Below are 19,717 nucleotides of genomic sequence, written 5' to 3'. Positions count from 1 at the left end.
TGACGCTTCCACTACATAAGGATGCGATTAGTAAAACACTGCAAACCCAACACACACAACACTGTAGGCTAACACACGGCATAGAATCCACAGTTTTATTTAAATAATAGCCTGAACAATGTAATTTGCCAGCACAAGCCATGGCCGCTCAAACTTCTAGTCACCTTATTGACGTTACGTTGAGCGCGCCAATCAGAGCGATTTCCGGTGAATGGGAGGCGGAAGTTGTGGAGGCAATGAAGCGCCTGGCAGGTTTGACAGGTTCTGATGCTGGGGTGTCCTGGTCCAGCCCAGGCTCTGTGTGTGACACTATCTGTGTGCTCGGGCTTCTCCCCTCCAGGGATATTGTGTCGTAGTGACAACACATTGCCCGCTGTCCCCGCCATTGAGCATCATCTTGTTCCTCCACTATTGTCAGTGCCTTGAGCTAGCCATGAGTTTTCTGGAGCTTTGATACCTATGTGATATATTGGAGCCATTGGTGGCCTTGGATCATAGTTTGGTGGAGAGCTGTCCAGTAAGGGGGACTTTAGTGGACCCTTTTTTCCTAAAAATGGCCTTTGGTTTGGGGATTACACAGGATAAGATGTCAGGAAACCTTATAATTCTGCTTTTCACCTGCAGTCATGGGACAAGGGCATTGTACAGGTGCCAGCTGATACTGGGGGAATTCTCAGCTACACCCACAATGATGAGATGTCATGGGTCGAGGGGGCTACATTGAGAAAGAAGATTTTTGTTATTGGCCAACCTCTTTAAAATTACTGCAATGTAATAGTTGCCATGTATTAAAGGGGCTCTATCAGCAAAATCATGCTGCTAGAGCCCCACATATGCGTGCATAGCCTTTAAAAAGGCTATTCAGGCACTGTAAAAGTTAAATTAAACTACCCCCCCGTTTTAAAATAATAACTTAGAAAAGAATCTTCTCTACTTACGGAACGTGCACCCTGGGCGGGCCCTGGGCGGGCATTCAGGGTGCGCCGTCTTCTTCTTCCCCGCCTCTTCTTCCTCTGTCGTCTTCGGTCCCGTCCTCCTCCGGCGCTTGCTCGCGGACACTGATAAAAAAAAAACAGCCCGGGCGCATGCGCAGTAGCACGCGGCTTCTACTACGGCTACTGCGCATGCGCCCGGGCTATTTTTTTTTTTATCAGTGTCCGCGAGCAAGCGTCGGAGGAGGACGGGACCGAAGACGACAGAGGAAGAAGAGGCAGGGAAGAAGAAGACGGCGCACCCTGAATGCCCGCCCAGGGTGCACGTTCCGTAAGTAGAGAAGATTCTTTTCTAAGTTATTATTTTAAAACGGGGGTTGTTTAATTTAACTTTTACAGTGCCTGAATAGCCTTTTTAAAGGCAATGCACGCATATGTGGGGCTCTAGCAGCATGATTTTGCTGATAGAGCCCCTTTAACCCTTTAGTGACTAACTTGTTTTGGCTCTTACTGACGAGTTATTTCTTGTGTTTTTCTGGTGCCACGTGTCAAGAGCCATAGCTATTTAATTTCTCCATCAATGTACCTTTATGAGGGCTTGTTTTTTGTGTGATAAGTTATAGTGCGTACAGGCATAATTTTGGGATATATATATATATATATATATATATATATATATATATATATATATATATATATATCATACATAGTTCTGGCCAGTTACGATCTATATCAAAATTGGGATTGATGGGGCATTTTACATCAATTGCAATCAATAGTCATAATTTATGCCACACCCCTTTTTGTGTATGTGTTGGGCGATACCTGTATGAGTTGTTCTGCGAGGTTCATTAGGTGGTTTTGTAAGTACTGATCAAGTCCGAACCGGAGCCACTTTTATAATTAGCAATGTCACGTGGGAGGTGAAGGGCTTGTTAATTAATCAAAAAATAATCAAAATCAAACATCAACCAAGATAACCAATGACAATAACAAACTTTTCTATCTACGGCTAGGAAGGGTACTTACCCTTGTCTCCACTGCATACAATGCTCTGCGGTGATCAGAGTGGACCATTTTTCACATCCCCATACGGGTTTCCTATCAAGGATTTCTTCACGTGTGATTCCTCTTTCGTAGTTTATTTGCTCAAATGTCCTTGTGGCCTATTTTATGTAGGTGAAACTACTCATCATATACGGGACCGAATCTCCAAGCACAAGTCTACCATCAGAAATCACGTGGATTCTCTTCCTGAACTAGCACATTTTAGCCAAGTAAGGCACAACGTATCACAATTACGTTTTCAGGCAATTGAACACGTTCCACAACCCCACAGAGGGGGCAACCGGATCACTATTCTTAAGCAGCGTGAATCCTTTTGGATACACTCACTCAATACCACCGAACCCATGGGACTCAACCGAGTGTATGATCGAAATTTTACGTATTGAATGCTTTGTTACCTTGTTGATCTGATATTTCACTATATCTTTTGTCTTACTTAAATTTCCTTTTTCCATAGGTAGATGTGGATCTTGCTCATTACATTGAATACTTGTGTGCTCTGTATCCCTAACCATACGACTGCCCTTAGCGACCCATGACATACTATTACTTCATGGGTCGCATGGGGATGTATGGAGAGAGCTCACGAGCTGAGCTCGCTCCATATACGGCAGATGCCGGCTGTATAGTACAGCCAGGACCTGCCACTAACAGCAGCGGTCGATGCCTGAGCCGATCGCTGCTGTCACCCTTTACAAACTGTGGTCAAACACGACCGCAGCGTGAAAACTGTGCAGGCGGCTCCCAAAAAAAGGCCTTTTTTCGCCTTTATGCTGCCTATCCCTCCCAGAAGGTTGCTTTTTATTGTACCTGTTTTCCCAAATAAAGGACATTTTTTAGAAGAAGTCTCCTAATGGATGCGTGCCCCTCCTATTTTTTCTTCTTTGCTGTTTATAGCATTGGTTCTATTGCACGATGCCAGAGGCATCATCTAATAGAACTGCTGTGACTTTACTATTCACTGCAATACTGTAGTATTGCAGTGAATAGCATGAGCGATCAGACCCCCTAGGTTTCAAGGTACCTAAGGGGTCTGATCATAAATGTAAAAGAAGAAAAATAGTTTTTAAAAGTATTAAAAAAAAATAAAAGTTCAAATCACCCCCCTTTCCCTAGATCAGATATAAAAGTAAATAAAGAACGTTAAACATAAACATATTAGGTATCCCTGCGCTCCAAAATGCCTGAACTATTAAAATATTAAAACATTTATCCCATACTGCGAACGGCGTAACAGCAAAAAAAAAAAAAAAAAAAAAAAGCCAAATAGCATTTTTTCAACACTTTTTTTGCCTCCTTATAAAAAAAATTGAATAAAAAGTGATCAAACCAACAGATCTTTCCTCAAATGGTATCAATAGAAACGTCATCTTGTCCCACTTAAAAAGACACCTAACCCAGCTCCATACATGTAAATATGAAAAAGTTACAGGTGTCAGAACATGACAACACCATTTTTTTTTCTATTTTGCAAAGTTTTTCATTTTTTAAAAAGTATCAAAACATTTCAAATACTATATAAATTTGGTATCACCGTGTTTGTACTGACACACAGAATACAGGTAACATGTTGTTTGTACCAAACAGTGAACGCTGTAAAAATTAAACCCATATGAAAATGGCGCAAATGCATTTTTTTCTCCAATTGCATTTCATTTTGAATTTTTTTCCAGCTTACCAGTACATTGCACAGCATATTGAATGGTGCCATTACAACGTAAAATTTGTCCCGCTAACAATAAGCCATCATGCGACTCTGTGAACTGAAAATAGAAAAAGTTTTGGCTCTTGGAATGTGTGGAGGGAAAAACGAAAATGCGAAACCAAAAAATGGCCTGGTCCTTAAGGGGTTAATATATTTTTTATTTTCTTTCACAGACAAAGTGACAACTCTTCATCACCTATGGGTATAGTACAGATATATGGTAGCGCAAGATAGTTTTTTCCCTTTCTTGACCCCCCTTTTTTCCCCCTGATCCATTATTATCAGTCCCCCCCCCCCTCGTTTATCCCACCGTGTAATCTCATTTCAAATCAAATCAAACAAGCTTTATTGGCACGTCCGAATAGATATTTGTCATTGCCAAAGCTAATAAAGTGTGTGTGTGGGGGGAGAGTTGGAGCCAGGGGGGGGAGTGGCGGGTATGGAGGGGTGTGGGGGTTGATTTGGGGTATAACAGTCCGTGGAGTCTCATCTTCCTCTTAGTTGGTGGCCGCTATATGGGGGGGTGGTTTGGGGTATAACAGTCCGTGGAGTCTCATCTTCCTCTTGTTTGGTGACAGCTGGACACGTATTGAGCAGCGATCTCCACAGTGGCCTCTTCTTCTCCCAGTAGGATGTAGAGTTTCCTCTTCTCGTCTGCAGATATGAAGTTTGGGATGTGGGCAGAGAGTCTTTGGAAGTAGACAGCCCTCAAAGCTGAGTATTTGGTGCAGTGTAGCAGCAAGTGGGTCTTCTAGGGCCCCCTGGTCACAGTACTGGCACAGTCTGTTCTCCCGTGGCTTATACGTCTGCCTGTGTCGCCCCATCTCCATCTCCAGGTTATGGGCGCTCAGTCTGTACCGGCTCAGGGTCTGTCTGTGTTTGGGGTAGTGTATTCTCTCCAGGTAGGTGGCCATGGTGTATTCTCTTTGTAGTGACTGGTACACAGTGAGTTTCTTGGAGTTATTTATTGCGCTTCTCCATTCCTCGATGTACCGCTCTTTGTCTCTCTCAATTACTCCTTTTATTTGAGCCTTGTTCAGGGCATGTTTGGCTACGCGCGCCGCAGCAAATTTATCCCCGCCCACTTTTGTGTTGACTCCGCCCATTCTCATTAATTTTTCATGTGCCCGCACACAGTATAATCCTCCTACAGTCACCCGTAAATTGTATGTCCCCCCTCTATCTCTCCCCCAGTTTCATATACACCCTTCATCTGCCCCCAGTTTCATGTCCCCCCTCCATCTCTGCCCCCAGTTTCATATCTCCTCCATCTCTGTCCCCAGATTCATGTCCCCCATCTCTGCCCCCAGATTCATGTCCCCTCCATCTCTGCCCCCAGATTCATGTCCCCTCATCTCTGCCCCCAGATTCATGTCCCCTCCATCTCTGACCCCAGATTCATGTCCCCCCATCTCTGCCCCCAGATTCATGTCCCCCATCTCTGCCCCCAGATTCATGTCCCCCCATCTCTGCCCCCAGATTCATGTCCCCTCCATCTCTGCCCCCAGATTCATGTCCCCCCATCTCTGCCCCCAGATTCATGTCCCCTCCATCTCTGCCCCCAGATTCATGTCCCCACATCTCTGCCCCCAGATTCATGTCCCTCAATCTCTGCCCCAGATTCATGTCCCTCCCATCTCTGCCCCAGATTCATGTCCCCCCATCTCTTCCCCCAGATTCATGTCCCTCCATCTCTGCCCCCAGATTCATGTCCCCCTATCTCTGCCCCCAGATTCATGTCCCCCCATCTCTGCCCCCACATCTCTGCCCCCAGATTCATGTCCCTTCCATCTCTGCCCCCAGATTCATGTCCCCTACATCTCTGCCCCCAGATTCATGTCCCCTTCATCTCTGCACCCAGATTCATGTCCCCTCCATCTCTGCCCCAGTGTCATGCCGTCCTCTCCTTCATCTGCCCCCAGTTTCACGTTCCACCTCAGTGTACACATTACACTTACCTTCTCCTTGCTCCCCTGCCGCTTTCTCCACGCCTCTCTCTCTCTCGCACTCAGTTGTAGACGCGATGTGACGTCATCACATCGCGTCTACACAGCCAGTAGCCGGCGTGCAGCGGCAAAGCAAGGAGCTGAACTGTGACAGCTCCTTGCTTTAGCCACATATGTGTTCAACTCAGATCTGCGCCCAGAGAAAATCAGGACATACCTCCCTCCAACCGGGACCGCGGAACACGTCACCGAAATCATGAATGTCCCGCGGAAATCGGGACGGTTGGGAGGTATGATGTTGGGGGTTTATGTTATGTTTTCTCTTTTTCTTCCTTTTTTTCCCTTCTTTGCTTCATGTAGTTGGCTTTCTTGTCTTTCTTGTTCCTATCTTTTTTTTTCATTTCTACACATATGATTCACTCACATTTGGCCTGACATTCCACTTTTATTCATTTACATCCATACACATTTTTACATTGTTCATCCGCCTTTTTAGAATGCATATCTCTCCTACTTTCTACCTTTGGAACACATATCCCTCCTACATCCTCCATTTGGAACACATATCCCTCCTACTTCCTTCCTTTGGAACGCATATCCCTCCTACTTCCTCCCTTTAAAACGCATATCCCTCCTACTTCCTCCCTTTGGAACACATATCTCTCCTACTTCCTCCCCTTGGAACACATACTCCTCCTACTTCCTCCCTTTGGAACACATATCCCTCCTACTTCCTCCCTTTGGAACACATATCTCTACTACTTCCTCCCCTTGGAACACATACTCCTCCTACTTCCTCGCTTTGGAACACATATCCCTCCTACTTCCTCCCTTTGGAACGCATATCCCTCCTACTTCCTCCCCATTTGGCTGTCGGCACTTCACTTCATTTCCTGTGAAGCTACCTCTATACAACCCGAGTCATTGGGCTTTTACTTGCACGCCCTGACACTCCTCCCTGCTATGCTATGCACTAGGTAAGCTGTATCTGTATTATGTCTCTCCCTCCTTGCTCCTCAGGTCTCTTATTCTCTATTCTCCACTATTGTTTTCACATCTTTGCACTCTGCTTTATCTATTTACTCTCTGTATCTGTCCCACATCTTCTTATCTCATATATTTCTGGCCATCTGTGTTTGTCTTACCCCCAGACACTGTATCTATCTGCTTTCTCTATACACCACCTCATACAGCTGTATACTACCTACTACATATCATGATTTTTACCTTTGTTCTGTAATCACACTGTTACTCCTTTCTTATACTTTCGGTATAACATGGTTCTCCTGGTTTCCTCTATATTTTTGTTTTCTACTTCTGTTTCTTCATTGTCTCATTACGGTTTTCATGTATATAGTACATAGTATATTTATTTATTTTCTCTATGATATTGAGCCTTGACCTTTCATGTCACTTTGCTGATTAATGTTTGTTCATTATTTCTAGATCTATTCTGATAGTCAAAAACATTGATTGATCTAGTTTGCCTTTTTCAATTTTTTCTTTGCGCTGTGTCAATGGCGTTTGTTCTCCTGTAAAATAAATCACTTCACCTTCCTAATGCAAATATAGTGTGTGCAGCAAATTTTATTTCTACTTGATTACGTAGGTTGAAGGACCTTTTTCTGCTAGCACCGCATCTCTGCTATAAGAGTGTGCGGTACCACCGTTATTTTGTATTACATTTATACCTGCGAAAACGCTGGCGGTTTACGTACAGGTATAATATGGGCAGAAAGTCCTCAGAGGATAAACTGCAGTTAGAGATGAGCGAGTACTGTTCGGATCAGCTGATCCGAACAGCACGCTCCATAGAAATGAATGGATGCACCTGGTACTTCCGCTTTGACGGTGGCCGGCCGCTTAACATCCTGCGTGCCGGCTACGTCCATTCATTTCTATGCGAGTGTGCTGTTCGGATCGGCTGATCCGAACAGTACTCGCTCATCTCTAACTGCAGTGAAAAAACAATGCGAAAACAAACCCGTTTCTACTATGATTCATCTGCAGCATTTTTCTGCTGTTTCTTGCTACATTGGGGTCTTGGCCTAAAACTAATTTTGAGCAGTGAGAGGGATAGGAAATGAGGCGTTTCTCAATAAAAATTGCTTGTACTATTCATTTATGCAAAGTTTGTTGAAACAACAGTGCCTGTTTAAACTTTGCTAGATATGTAATATATTGATGTGGAATTTCATGTTACACATTTTTTTGCTGCATGTGACCACCAAGAATGTGAGTTGAATCACAATGGTTTATTTTTACAAAACATACAGTCATATAAAGTACGGTCAGCAATCATGAGATTTTCCAGGGCTGGACAAATCCCAGGAGCCAGTTAGGTCATATATTTAGGAAACTGATTTTACTGTTCATAACCCTTTTTTTTTTTTGTTTATTTTAAAGACCTCATTGGCTGCAGAAGCATTCCAGCTCATACCTACACCCAGTTCGGCCCTTCATATTATGTCGGATGTTTTACAGATCTACATAACTTTTTTTTTTCTTTAATTCCAGCCATGACTTGTACCATTGACAAGATTTTGCAGGATGCCAAGACTTTGTTAGAGAGACTTAAAGATCATGACAACGCCGCAGAATCCTTAATTGAACAGTCTAGCTCTCTACATAAGCATGTGGAAGCCATGAAGGAGGTTGGGACCACTCTGCCAGAAAAGGTGGGTTCGCTTTTAAAGGATTTTCCAGCTGTCACTGTTTCTCCACTGGATTAGTGGTAAATAGGGATGATCACTGGTGGTCCCTTCAACTGGACCCATAGAAGTTGCTAGAACAGTGACTAGTTAGACTCCTTCCCTACCACCAAGTCAGGTGTCAAGTCATTTTCCATTGTTTTGTTTTAACCAATCCCTTAATTCTCTTTCAGTACCAGGAAGATTTGGCAGAAATAAAGGACACGTCAAAGTACAAGCCACACGTGCTGTTGTGTCAAGAAAACACTCAGATTAGAGATCTTCAGCAAGAAAATAAAGGTCATCATAAACTAAAAAAAATACTTTGTTTTTTCTTTTTCTTTTTTTTTTTTTTTTTCTCTCCTTAAAGAGGATGTCTAGGCAAAATTGGACAACCCCTTTACTTTTAAATCAGCCAGGGGCAGTGAATTATTTATTTATTTTTTAATGTGTACTTGCCTGTGCCCGATCCTGTGGTGTCCGCCCGTCCCGATTCTTCTGCTTCGGCAGCTTCTCCCGGGTGTCTTTCGGAGTTCTGCTGAAGCTGCTGATTGTCCTCGGTGGTCTCAGCAGACCTCAGGAAGAGAAGCCGTGATGTCTCAGGTAGTGTCATTGCATGCCATTCACTGATTGGCCTTAGCGGAACTCCGGAAGAGAACCGTTCAGCAGAAAGACCGGAATGCCATAGAGGACAGGTGAGTCTGATTATTTTTTTTATTTTTTTTTTTTTAATTATTGCCCCCTACTAATTTAAAAGTTAGAAGAGTTGTCTGTTTTTGGCCTGGATAACCCCCCATTAAAGAATTTCTACATCTTTTTTTACTCTTTTTTTTTTTTTTTTTTTACTAATATTTTATGTATAAAACAAGTTTTTCTTTTTCTGCTTTTTTAGGCTGCGTTCACACGGAGTTGTTTGGCTCAGGAATTTGGTAAGGAAACTGACTCAAATTCCTCCTCCTAAAAACTTCTCACCATACGGTCCTATGGTGAGGCGTTTTTAGGAGGAGGAATTTGAGTCAGTTTCCTTACCAAATTCCTGAGTCAAACAACTCCGTGTGAACGCAGCCTTAGGGGGCATTCACACTACGTAACGCCAGCGTGTATCATAGCCGTACACGCCGGCGTTACAGCAGGGCTGCCGAACACTTCCCATTCATTTCTATGGGAGCTGGCATGCGAGCGCTCCCCATAGAAATGAATGGGCTGCTTCTTTCACTGCGAGCAGTCCCATTGAAGTGAATGGGAAGTGCCGGCGTATACGGCAAGTTCTGCTCATGCCGAGCCATACACACCGGCACTTCCCATTCACTTCAATGGGACTGCTCGCAGTGAAAGAAGCAGCCCATTCATTTCTATGGGGAGCGCTCGTATACCGGCTCCCATAGAAATGAATGGAACTGCTTTATACGCCGCTTACTCTGAACGTGTTTTACGTTCAGAATAAGCTGCCGTATACGTAGTGTGAATGCCCCCTTAAAGAGAGTATCCAAGTTCCAAAAATTATCTGCAAATTTACTACTAAATATTCACTGTTTCCGTGTGCAGCCTTTTCTTGGATTTATTTGAATTGCTGCTCCTTGTATCACTGTTATTTACATGCAGTGACTTTGTGGACAAACTATATATCCCATGATTCATCTGCCTGCTCTCACTCTTTGTTTGCAGAGTGAGCTTACAAACAAAACACAGCAGCCTGTGTCTTCGTATGTGGAACTGACTTATTGCCTGTGATTTCATTGTAGGGGTTAGTGGAGAAGGGAAGAGATACCCAGAGTGAGTGCAGGTAGGAGAATCATGGGAAATGTAGTTTGTCCACAGATGCACTGCATGTAAGTAACAGTGATACAAGGAGCAGCAAGTGAAATAAAGCCAAGCAAAGAGTAGCCAAGGGAACATTAAGAATTTGGCACTGCTGTAGATGTATTTGCAGATAATTTTTGGAAATTGGATATTGTGCAAATTCGTCAATGGATAATTTTTCTAATAATATTTAGTATAGTACACAATGATACTGTAAAAAAACAAAAACCCACTCTGGAGAAAAAATATCCAGTGAATATTAGTGCTGATAATATTCTTACGATTGCTTTAGTCATAATTTATGTCTCTTTCCAGTGCTTCAGCCATACCATTCATCCTTACACTATGGCTAAAGATGATTTTGTTTACTTTTGAATATTTTTCATTTTATACGTATGTTATGCATTTTTAAATATTGGAACACCAACATTGCTGGATTCACATCAGAGACTCCATTGCAGTGACTGTCTAAAATCACTAGACCAAAAGCTTCTTCAAGCACAGTTTTTTCATTTGGCGTATACAGTTAAAAAGAATGTTGGGCTCTGCTGGTGTTCACTTCTTTTACTGTTTGTCTGTTCCTTTCTTCCTACATACTGGAACAATGGACACCCCAATTCTTGTATTAACCTAGTGTTAGCTACACCAGTCCTCTTCTAGCTGTCGCTGCAATCTGAAAGAGACAGTGTTTCTCTATCCTTGCTGCTCTTCTCTATAGCTATACATCCAACCCCACTCTGCAAAAATGAATGATTGTTTTTAGTATTTGCTAGAGATGAGCGAGCACTATTCGAAACGGCAGTTTCGAATACCACGCACCCATAGCAATGAATGGAGCCGGCCAGCACACAGTCGGGGCCGGCGTCCTGCTGCTTAACCCCTTGCGTGCCGGCTGCGTCCATTCATTCCTATGGGTGCGTGCTATTCGAAACTGCCATTTTGAATAGTGCTCGCTCATCTCTAGTATTTGCTATTCGCAAACCATCCTGTGTTGAGCATTGAATGGATTTTCCTTGAATATGGCTGCATCCAGATGGCCATAATATGGCTGTATTATATTATCTGCAAATCCCTTTCTGATTGTTAAGTTATAAAGACCTTTGCTAGTAGCATCATAGGGATCTATCGTGCAGTACATTCAGATCAGTGGCAATAATATTTAGCATGAATGTGGACCATTTAATTGATGTTTGTGTATTAGATCAGTGTGGGTCTGACTGCTCAGACCCTTATTATTATTATTATTATTATTATTATATATATATATATATATATATATATATATATATATATATATATATATATATATATATATATTTTTTTATTCTTCTCTCCCCTTTATTTTATGTGTCCTCTATGAAGACCGGGTTAAGGTCATAATACTATACAATTGAAACTATAATTGAATCCCTACAGTAAGGCTGATCTTACATGACCATATTGATTCTATGGTCCGCAAGTTGCTGATCAGCAACATAGACACCGCAGACGCCCATGTCCTGTCGTTCTATGGGCGAGTCCGTGCAGTGCCTTGAATTCACGGCCTTTACGGACCTGCTCTATTCATTGCGGAGGCCCGGTACGCCACGGATAAAATATCCGGTGGTGTAAGAGGCCGCACTGAATATAATGTGTCTGCAAATGGTCCGCAATTGAAAACCCTCAATTGCAGACTTACATTACGGCCGTGTAAGACCAGCCTAACCCTGCTGCTACCAAAAATCCATCCAAATTGCTTCTTTCCTTTCTCTTGTAGATTGTAAAGCCCTTGCAGGCAGAGCCCTGTACCTGTTCAATAATCTGATTTCAGGTTTATTGCACTTGTTTGTATACTATATTACATGCACCTAATTTGTCTTTTTGCAACTTTATCAGAGCTCTGGTTGTCTTTGGAGGAACATCAGTATGCCCTAGAACTTATAATGAGCAAATACAGGAGGCAAATGCTGCAGTTAGTAGCGAACAAAAAACCTGTCCCAACAGAGCCAGTACTGGAAGCTCATGAAACCTACTCGTCTGTAAGTTTTGCATGTGATTTTACATTATACACTATATTATATTATTGTCCTTTACACTTCAAAATGTGAAGTGTTCATAGTAACCTGTTAGGCACAGTATAAAATCCTTTTTTTTTTTTTTAGCTTTACTCTACTTGTTAAATAACCAATTTACTTATAAAAAAAAAAAATCACCTCCGAAGTCTATGCAAATAATCTGAGAAGAGTGAGAATGGGATAACTTCAGATGCTGATACATTGGGCTCTTTAGCACATAGAACCATGGTTCTGGTGGTGGTGTAAAGCGGAGAATCTCAGGATCATATCTGTAAGCTACATCTGTATTCCCCCCATTCCAGCCTCTCTCAGTATGACTCATCTGCTCAGAAAACCAAACTGTGTGAAACTTCTCAGCTAACTTGTATACATACTTTTTAGTTGATTAATGTAAAGAAATTGGCGATTTATTTTTTTTTATCCCACTTGATGGTGCTGTAGGTTAGGTAGTGAAAGTCCTGCTGACAGTGCCCTTCCCTAAAAGCGACTGCCTGCTGTTCTGCGATGATGTGCGTCGCAGGTCCCGTTTTTCTGAGACATATAATATAGCAAAACGTCCATAATACAATAGGGAAAGTGGCAACATGGTGGCTCAGTGGTTAGCACTGCAGCCTTGCAGCATTGGAGTCATGGGTTCAAATTCTGCCAGGAAAAACATCTGCAAGGAGTTTGTATGTTCTCCCCGTGTTTGTGTGGATTTCCTCCCACACTCTAAAGACATACTGATAGGGAAAAATGTACATTATGAGCCCCTATATGGGGATCAAAATCTACATAAAAAAACAATAGGGAACCCAATTTAATGCACTATTTTATTGTAAGTTTCTGAAATAAAAAAAATGCTGTCAATTTTTATCTTTTGCTATAGATTACTCTCAATAATATATAAAAAAAAATTGCCAAAATTACTTTAACCCAACAATTAAGAGTTAGGTCCATTAAAGACTCTAAAATGTGTCTGGTCATTAAGGGCTTATTATCAAGGTTTATGTATTGTTTTGTTTTTTTCTTCTTGCACATACTTGTAAGGCTAAGGTCCCACATAGCGACCCACAGCAAAAAAGCGCTGCAGGAAAATCTACAGCAGCAACACCATGTTTTGTTTTGTTTTTTGTTTGTTTTGTTTTTTTTTCTTTTTCCCTGCATTACTTTTCACAGAAAGCCTATAGAGGTTTCCTCTGCGGACTTTCTGCTTCCATTATACCTATAGGGAAACCACCGGAGATTTCGTAGACATAATTGACATGCTGTGACTTCCAAAACTGCGACTGTTCTGGAAATTGCAGTGTGTTTGCTGTGCATATTGTTCTGCAAATTGGGGTTGGGATTCACTACAGTCACTTTGCTGTGAGATTAGAATGCAATCTTCTTTTTGAATAAATTCCTTTGGACCTGAGAGCGCCGTCCTTTTGTTCTTCCATTGGTGCATCCTCCTGGTTTTTGACCAGTGTTATAGAGACGTGCTGCCACTCTCACTCTGACGAAGCCTAATATTGCTGAAAACGGAGTTGTGAACGGAGTCACAACCCGATCAGGTGAGAGGCCACCAGGTCCTGAGTTCTTTTCATAAACACCAGATAATTCATCTATATATTTATAATAGACCATCTACACTATAAGTGTGCTCGGTATCTCTCTATTCACCTTTTTTTACGTGGCATTTACCATATTTTCTGGCGCATAAGACGACTTTTTAACCCCCAAAACCTTTCTGAAAAGTTGCGGGTTGTCTTATACGCCGGGTATACGGTGGAGGAGCGAGATCGCAACCTTCCTGCCGCCGCTGGCTTCCTGCAGGAGTGGAGCGATGCTGCAGCCCCGGCCTCCACCGGGTATGTAAAGCTTATGGCGACCACTCTGCTGCAGAGCGGTCGCCATAGCAACCGGGTCTCCGCTATAGGCATATTTATTAAAACATTCCCAAAGTTTTATACTAACATTTTGTTTATGAATTTTACTCTTCTTGGCAAGAATCTTCAACAGATTGGGCATGCTGTGGATTTTTACATTTGCAGGTTGCCTAAATCTGCTGCATATTTTTACATTTTACTGACTTAAATGTAATGTTCACAATAATTCCCTGTGTCCTGTTATCTCTGTGAATATCTCTGTGAATAGCATTCCACCACAATGAATCGTAATTAGAGATGAGCAAACACTAACGTGTCCGAGGTTCGAAATCCGATTCGAACAGCCGCACACTGTTCGACTGTTCGAACAAATTTCGAACCCTATTATAGTCTATGGGGGGAAATGCTCTTTTCAGGGATGGGCAACATTCGATAAAATCATACTTACCAAGTCCACGAGTGACGGTTGGGCTGGATTCTGCTTGAAGTCTTCTCCCGGCGCAGGGTCCCCGCGTCTTCTTCCGGGTGGAATTCACTCTGCCTAGGCAGAGCCGACTGCGCATGCGCGTACATGCCCGCGCATGCGCAGTCGGCTCTGCCTAGGCAGAGTGAATTCCTCCCGGAAGAAGACGCGGGGACGCAGCGCGGAGAAGACTTCGGAAAGGTAAGAGAAGAACCAGCGTTGATTGGCAGAATGTATAGCATTCTGCCAATCGACGCTGGTTCTGCATCAAACATTAAACTTCAAACAGCTAGTAGTGTTCGATCGAGTACGAGTATTTTGAATACCGTAGTATTCGATCGAACACCTACTCGATCAAACACTACTCACTCATCTCTAATCGTAATTATTCAACATGCTGTATATGTGAACATCTCATACCTTTGAACTAACATTTACTTTCTTTAAAGGAAATAGAGAGTTATATTGATCGAATATGTTCAATGGGAGAAGTAATGAGAAAAGCCATTCAAGTAGATGAAGAGCAGGCCTATAGTATTCAAGAGAGACTTGCCCAACTAGAGGTAAAGCTGTGATAAGTGCTATATTTTATGTTTACTGTTTGTATGATGATTTATGGCGTATAACTTGAACATAACACATCTTCAGCCTTTAACAAACAGATCTTTGTCTGAACTCCTAAAGTGGTTGTCCAGGAATTTCAGATCTCTGGCAGGAGGCTGGGGAAGGTGAAAACAAAAACATTCTTACCTATCTCCATCACTCTGGTGTCCCCTGCCGCTGTCCTGTGACTGTTAAGGTCATTGATTGGCCACAGTAGTCTTATGCGTCAAGGACTTCCACTAGAACAAACCACTGGACCTGACAGTGGTGGGAGACACCAGAGCACCAGTGACAGGTGTGGGTTTTTGGTTTGTTTTTTTCCACCTTGCCCAGCCTCCTGCCAGAGATCTGGAATTCCTGGACAAACCCCAACAGTTTAGCTTCAGTGACTTATTCTAATTTAGTTTTTTCCCCATAAGTTATACAAAACGTAACACATCTAACCAACAATGAAACTTATTTATATTATAAGTAGATTGACCATACATTTATGGAACTTGCCAGAGTCTACGTGCAACCACTCTTTATGTGGTCTGTCATTTTGTTGTTCTGGACAACTTCCCTGGAGTTTTTATGTTCTCCCTGTGTTTACGTGGGGTTCCTCAGGGTGCTCTGGATTTATTTCACATGCCAATATATAGTGATAGGTAAATTAACATCCTGTAAAACAACTTACCCTTGTGTGTGTTGACGTTGAGCGCCTGTGCAGCAGTCACTAACTCCCCTGCTCCACAATGCTCCCTAAACTTTGACATAAAGACTGATTTTGTCATTGTACTCTGTAAATAATCAGTAAATACTCCTACAGGACTGACTATGTATACTAAACAGCGAGGGCAGCTGAGTTTCTTATATTCATTTTTTTTTTTCTAAATTAAGTGTTCATTTATGGTAAAAATATTCAAATCTGTTTCCCAAGATTTGCATATTTTTCCCATATTCTCCCCAGTGGAGCTAAAAATGCTTTTTATAAGACTACATAAACCTGAGAAGGTGATATTAGCCCTAGAACCTGGTCTAGAAGTCTCTCATCACTGCCAAATCAATTTTCCCTATGCTGTGCTGAAGAGATCCAACAAGATCGAAACAGCGCTGTCCACAGCTGGGATATTGATTTGGCTAAATCCCGCATCATGCAACAAAGGCTTGTTGAAAAAGTCGGGCATGATGTTCAAGGGAGTTACCTCTAGAGGGCAGCAAACAGAGGCACTGTTTTCAGATTTACATCTTGGGAAACAGATTTGCATATTTTTCCGATAATTCCCCCCCAGTGGAGCTAAAGAGGCTTTTTGTAAGACTCCATACCAAAGAGAAGGTGATCTCTCCTTAGGGAGTGATATTATCCCCAGAACATGTTCCTTTAAATCAGTCTTCATATGCAACTGGCGAGCAGCTATTTTATAGTGTAGTTCTTAGCAGGAAAGACTTGTATAACGTTAATAGCCTTCATATACTGTATTACATTGCAACAGTCCTCCATCCCTTTAGACAAATATTATTTATCCCTAAGGGCAAATATTAAAGACAAAGAAAACATTATATTTTATAAAATAAGGTCATATTCTGTGTTGCTTGCAGTTGGGAATATTGCATTTTAATAAAATGATATTTCATTGGTTTATTTTTGGATCTTGTCAGCTGGAAAATAAGGAGCTTCGGGGGATTCTGTCAGTGAGCAAGGAGTCCTTACATTCGGATAAAAATGAATCGGAGTGGAATTCAACAGAGAAATCACAGTGATCTCTTTCTTTTTGCAAGACAATCACCTTCTTTTGTTTTGCTGGACCTTCAACAGTTTTGGTACGGAGACTGTTTCCTTGTCCTTCTGCGTAAACTAGCACTAGTCTGATGTTCCATGGCCTTGAATTGCATCCGTTCTGTACTGAACAGTGTTTGGATTTGTGGAGATGAAGAAAGCTGCTTGTATGAACTCATATTGTACAAGTTCTTCAAGAAAGTAAACACCATACTTCCATAGAAATCTCTTGAACTTAGAGCACAGTGAAAATAAAGAGTATAGATGTTTTATTTAAAAAAAGAGATACATATAGTTATAAATAAAATACTGTGTAATTACACGCTACATTATGTTCATATCTGTGACCCCTAAGAAATGAATAAATATGGATGGAAGATGTATATTACACAGCGCATACTGATGATGTAACAGCTAACAGTAGGTCTACACGCAGGGCTGTGTACAGAGCTGGAGTCTAGGCCAATTATATGTGGAATCAGTAAGAAAAGAGACCGACTCCAACTTCCAAATAAAATTATTTATGACATTATACAGTTGCATAGCCACTAGTTGGGGGGGGGGGGGGGTAATTAAATTAAAGTTTTGTATAAAAGGAAAAACAACATAAATCACATCTGAATATGGATGAGGGGGTAAAGGGAAGTAGAGGGAAACAAAACCGTCATAACAGAGGTTGAACATTGGGAGGTGTGCAACCCAAATAGGTATAAGGGGAAAAAGGAGGATGGGAAGGGTGCAATTACCACAACACGGCATAGAAGCCACTAGTATTTTTTTTTTTTATGTATTAGGAGATGCCTGTCTGGCTGTGGGAAGATTCAACAGTCAGTTATTTGGCCTATTGACTCCACAACCCTGTTTTTAAAGGGAACCTATAACCATGGACATGGTGTGGTCTGCAGGTACCATGTTGGAGAGCCAGAGGTGCTGAAGTAGATTGATGTATAGGTTTTTTTGTTCTTTCTACGCTTAGTAGAAGTAATTGAGTAAAGTGAGCAGTCCTGAATGTGATTGACAGCTGTCTCTGTAGGAATAATCACTCTTACTGCTTCTGAACATAGAAAGAAATGGCTAAATGACAAGTTATACCAAATCTTTTCCCACAAAACTATATATCAATCTGCTCGGCTCCTCCTACTCTATAACACGCTGCTGATTATCTCCTGGAGCTCCGCTGGGGTTCTTGGACATTTCCTTGTTAGCTCTTACTCCCGATCACAGGGGTAATCAACTACTTTTAGTAAAGGTCTGTTGACCATGTTTCGCCATCAAGTAAGGTTCCAAGCTGAACACGTCCAGTATTTACATTATTTTTCAGACAAAAAGATGTTTCTGACTACAAGACGTACAAAAGAATAATTAGGAATAAATATTTCTTAATATCGCATTATACTGTGCAGAAGGCACTGGGGAGCATTATCTGGTGGGTGGGAGCAATAAGGAGCATTATACGCTGGGTGGGGGTACTAAGGAGCATTATATGTTGGGTGGGGGCATTAAAGGGGTCTTTCGGGCAGAAAATCTTTTATTCTATAAAGGTGTGTTAGTGCTAGTGATGGGTTAATAAATACACCCATATACATTTAGCAGTTTTTGGAGTGATTTCTGGGTGTCTCTGGTTGCTGTTGCATCCTCTCTTTGTTTACATGCTGTTACCTTCCTACTATGCAGACTTCCTGTGTAGCTGTTGCACTAACTCCCTCTCACTCAGCATCCCCCTCCTCTTCTCTCATTCCATTAAAAAACCTTCTGTCTCACTAAGCATAGCCCTTCCCACCCTCACTAACTAGTGGTCCTGCCCATTACTAGCCCCTTCCACCCTGCCCTGTCTCTCTTTAGCCTAGGGATCCCACCCATTATTATCCCCTCCCCGTCTCGCTGCTTACCTATTCCACCCACTGCCAGAAGACAGGAAGAGGGGAAGGACCCGTTCCCCGGACACAGGGAGGCTTGGTAAGTATTGCAGGGGAACGCTCCAGGGATATGGGTAATTATACTTTTTTTTTTTAATTGAAGTAAAATAGAAGTTAGGTGGGGGAAGGGAGTTTAGTTTAGGAGATAATTATCACTTTATCTTGGACAACACTTTTAAGGCGCATTATAGTGTGGGAGCACTAATGGGACATTTGTGCCTCAACCCAGTATAATTCCCCATTATTGTGCCTCCTCACAGTACACTCCTTAGAACCCCTCCGCAGTATAATTGGGCCATTAGTGCCCCCACACATAATTAATATTAACGGTGGCCGGGAGGAACCTTCCATTTCCTGCCCACTGTCCCCAAGCAATGATCTCTTACATCAAATGGCAGCTGGGATTATGTTTGATCCCTGCTTCCACTGGTGCAAGGGGTTAGGGTTTAGGAAAAGCTGGTGGGAGATGGTTTCTCCTTGCTGCTGTCCCAATGAAAGTGTCAGGAAGCAGGGGTCCAGTCAGCTGTGGTCCCCATCTTATTGGCTCCTCTTTCCAGGCTATGCATGATGCGTTCCAATTTTGCCAGACGTCATTTCTAGTGCTGGAATGTGTGTGGTTTGATGCTGGAAGGAGTTTTGTTCAGCTTTATTAGAGGAAAGATTTGGAAAAAAGGCATATTCAAGAGTCAGATTTATGTATGTAACTCAGAAGCTGGTGCTCTCCCTGTCTCTCCCAAAAGAAAAGATTTTTATTCTTCCTTATTATTTGTAAGAAAACCCAACAGGTCGTTCAAGGTCATCATCAACCTGAACAAGTTAAGCAAGTTTCCAGCTGACAGGAAATTCAGAAAGAAGACAATCTCCTCCACAGTAAACCTTCTTTTTCCAGTTCTGCTCAGTGGTGAGACTCGATCTAGATGATGTGTATCGTATC

General features: G+C 42.2%; 1 protein-coding gene across 2 annotated transcripts; it reads left to right on the top strand.

Annotated features, from left to right (window-relative positions):
* The first annotated feature begins 214 nt into the window (after positions 1-214).
* SIKE1 (suppressor of IKBKE 1) lies at positions 215-17,311 on the top strand. Of its 2 annotated transcripts, none has more exons than XM_075264200.1 (6): positions 215-261; positions 8,169-8,329; positions 8,536-8,641; positions 12,017-12,159; positions 14,958-15,071; positions 16,750-17,311. In XM_075264200.1, the coding sequence occupies exons 1-6, from the start codon at positions 237-239 to the stop codon at positions 16,849-16,851; spliced, it is 651 nt and encodes a 216-aa protein (XP_075120301.1). In that variant the 5' UTR covers positions 215-236; the 3' UTR covers positions 16,852-17,311. The 2 variants fall into 2 exon arrangements, with proteins under 2 accessions (XP_075120301.1, XP_075120302.1); XM_075264201.1 differs by lacking the exon at positions 215-261 and adding an exon at positions 6,545-6,628.
* The last annotated feature ends 2,406 nt before the right edge of the window (positions 17,312-19,717 follow it).

Source organism: Leptodactylus fuscus, chromosome 2, assembly GCF_031893055.1.
Source record: "Leptodactylus fuscus isolate aLepFus1 chromosome 2, aLepFus1.hap2, whole genome shotgun sequence".
NCBI classification, from domain to species: Eukaryota; Metazoa; Chordata; class Amphibia; order Anura; family Leptodactylidae; genus Leptodactylus; species Leptodactylus fuscus.
Note: the sequence above shows the minus strand (reverse complement) of the source record. Positions and strands in the feature narration are given on the sequence as shown.

Coding starts and splice junctions, on each gene's coding strand:
- SIKE1 (XM_075264200.1), top strand. CDS start 237: ATGAAGCGCCTGGCAGGTTTGACAG. Junction 8,330..8,535: donor GGACCACTCTGCCAGAAAAG/GTGGGTTCGCTT, acceptor ATTCTCTTTCAG/TACCAGGAAGATTTGGCAGA. Junction 12,160..14,957: donor CTCATGAAACCTACTCGTCT/GTAAGTTTTGCA, acceptor CTTTCTTTAAAG/GAAATAGAGAGTTATATTGA.